The sequence below is a fragment of the Coffea eugenioides genome, chromosome 10 (genome assembly GCF_003713205.1).
Source record: "Coffea eugenioides isolate CCC68of chromosome 10, Ceug_1.0, whole genome shotgun sequence".
NCBI lineage: Eukaryota > Viridiplantae > Streptophyta > Magnoliopsida > Gentianales > Rubiaceae > Coffea > Coffea eugenioides.
This window is the reverse complement of record NC_040044.1, coordinates 29556336-29558774: the sequence shown is the minus strand read 5'-3', so window position 1 is coordinate 29558774 and position 2439 is coordinate 29556336. Positions and strand designations below refer to the sequence as shown.

Here is a 2439-nt window from a genome sequence, read left to right as displayed (position 1 = left end):
GGTCCATATTTCTCTATATCAATGTCGCAGTGGAACAGCAAAGAACGTGGATAAATTAAATCTAATCAAAGTTAACCACTTGGAAGGATTTTGGTAAGTAATTGACACTTTGAAAAATTTTGTGGACAGTTATATTTTAGGAAGTCAAGAAATTTTTTAGGAAATATATTTTAATACATGATGTAGTTTAAGTTATATTGTAAACTAAAATAATCTCTTCATACATTTGACTTTTTCAAGGCGTAAATTTTTCAATACAACAAAAATAAATAGTTCTGATATTAAGAGAAACCTTAGGAGATATTAAGAATTTACACCATATAAAAAATTTCAAGGTGATATTAAGAGAAACCTCCATATTATCCCTTTAAATTTTATAAAGGGTTAATACCACTTTGTCCCCTCAAACTTTGGACGATTACCCACTTCAGTCCCTAAACTTCAAAATGGGACACTTAAGTCCCTAAACTTTTAAATACCTCTCACTTAAGAAAAATTATTAACAAATCCTGAATGCCGTTGGTGGTCAAAGTGTCTCATTTTATAAGTTTAGGGACTTAAGTGGGAGGTATTTATAAGTTTAGGGACTTAAGTGTCCTATTTTGAAATTTAGGGATTGAAATGGGTAATCGTCCAAAGTTTGGGGGGTCAAAGTGGAATTAACCCTTTTATAAATAAGTGGGGGAAGGATTAACTTCTTCATGCCAGTAATGAAGGCCCGCGAAAAAAAACTTAATTGGAATTAAGTAAACCCCATAAAAATGTGGATGGAAAATATAAAAAAAAAAAAAAAAGATTGTCGATGATGACAATTAATTTTACCTTTCTTCCATGCCAGGATACACCTATTGTAGACTAGAGCTTGTCTAATCTAGTGAAAGAGCCTGAATACAGATGAAGGCAATCAAGGGCAAAGCAATCAAGATCATTTGAAAGTTGTTCTATTTCAAATGAACAAGATGCTTTTTTTTTCTTTCTTTCTTTTTTCTTTTTTTTTTTTTTTGTCAAACTATGAAGTACCGCCTACTTTCTCTATACAGAGACATACCATAAGAAGTCTTTTGTAGTGTTGTGACAAATCCAGACCTCTACCATAAAGAAATCAAGAATTGCAACTCCTCCTTTCCAGTACCTCATCCAGGAGTTCGTATATTTCTTGCGGATTTAGGGAATTCTTTTCTTTTGCTCATATTCCCTCTCAAATGGCTTTGATAGGAGGAGTTTCTACTTCTTACCTGTTCACTTTTACTTGAATCGTTTCATTCAAAATCGTATAACAACTCTGCTCGATATGCCACTCATGCACCTCACAGAAAATGTAAAGAAACAAACAACCTTATGATAAGTTCCATAATTTTTCATATGGAAAGCAGTACAAGCTTTCAATATTACAGAGTCATACATTATTCACTGGAGAGATAGAGCATACATGGCTCCTTATTGTGCTTACTTTTTTCTTTTTTTTTTTTGATCAACCTTATTGTGCTTACTTAAAACTGAAATTAAGCAGAGGTAACGGACTTGAGAATATCTACATTTTTCTTAATGAACACCACCAGGAAAGGCTGATCACTTAAAGCCAGACGCCTGGTTCCATCGTCATCATAATAGATGCCAACATCTTTGCAAATCGCTTCAGAACTGGAGTCACAAACTGCGGGACAGAAAACAAGCTTGTAAAAAGGGTAGTTCCCTTCAATCTTAAACCAATTGGCCTCGGTCTCACATCCTGAGTTCCCTTCAACTCCGTCAGTCAGTACAAAGTGTTGTTCGAGTGCCTCGTTGAAATTAACCTTCCACACATTTGATCCACGACAAAAATTAATAAATGGTGAGAACTTGATGTTTAAATCAGTGGAAACACGAATCACGCCTTCTTCCGGGTTCACCGGTGTAAAAGTTACTGGATGGCCTCGATTGACATCTGACAGCGCCTGAACAACTGCCAGAGGGCAAATTTCATTGCCTGGGCCCTTGCCATAAGTTACACCGCCGCCACCGCCACCAAAGATGGCGGACTCGATGTGGTACTCGACACCGGGGCGGATTTCCTCCCCGTTGATGTCGAGCACTGGATTGGGCTCTTCAGTAGCAAAAGAAAGGAAAGAGTTGAAGAGTAGAAATGAAAGGAAGAGTAGTAATTTCTTCATTGTGAGCTGCAAGGTGTGTACGAAGTCTAGGAAGTATTCAGTGCTATGTTACTTGCTTTATATAGCTGAATGAATTCAGAGGTGATGATAAAGTTTTGTTTCGAACTACTGTGGTCCACCGTTACACGTGTGCTTGTACCGTTCAATTGATCTTGTAACTGCATTTTTTCATGGCATTCAAACCGTTAGCGTCCATTCGATTCGATGAAATATTGGTTTATGAAGAAATTTTCTGGAAAATGCTTTACATGAAGAAGATTTATTCTTGACATCTTCTTGTGCTTGGTGT

The 2439-nt window shown here is 36.4% G+C and overlaps 1 protein-coding gene across 1 annotated transcript; it reads right to left on the bottom strand.

The window, feature by feature from the left end:
* Positions 1-1319: 1319 nt before the first annotated feature.
* LOC113748783 (miraculin-like) lies at positions 1320-2191 on the bottom strand. Its single transcript, XM_027292332.1, has 2 exons — positions 1477-2191; positions 1320-1436 (listed from the first exon to the last, which is right to left on the bottom strand). The coding sequence occupies exon 1, from the start codon at positions 2148-2150 to the stop codon at positions 1503-1505; it is 648 nt and encodes a 215-aa protein (XP_027148133.1). The 5' UTR covers positions 2151-2191; the 3' UTR covers positions 1320-1436; positions 1477-1502.
* Between the last annotated feature and the right edge of the window lie 248 nt (positions 2192-2439).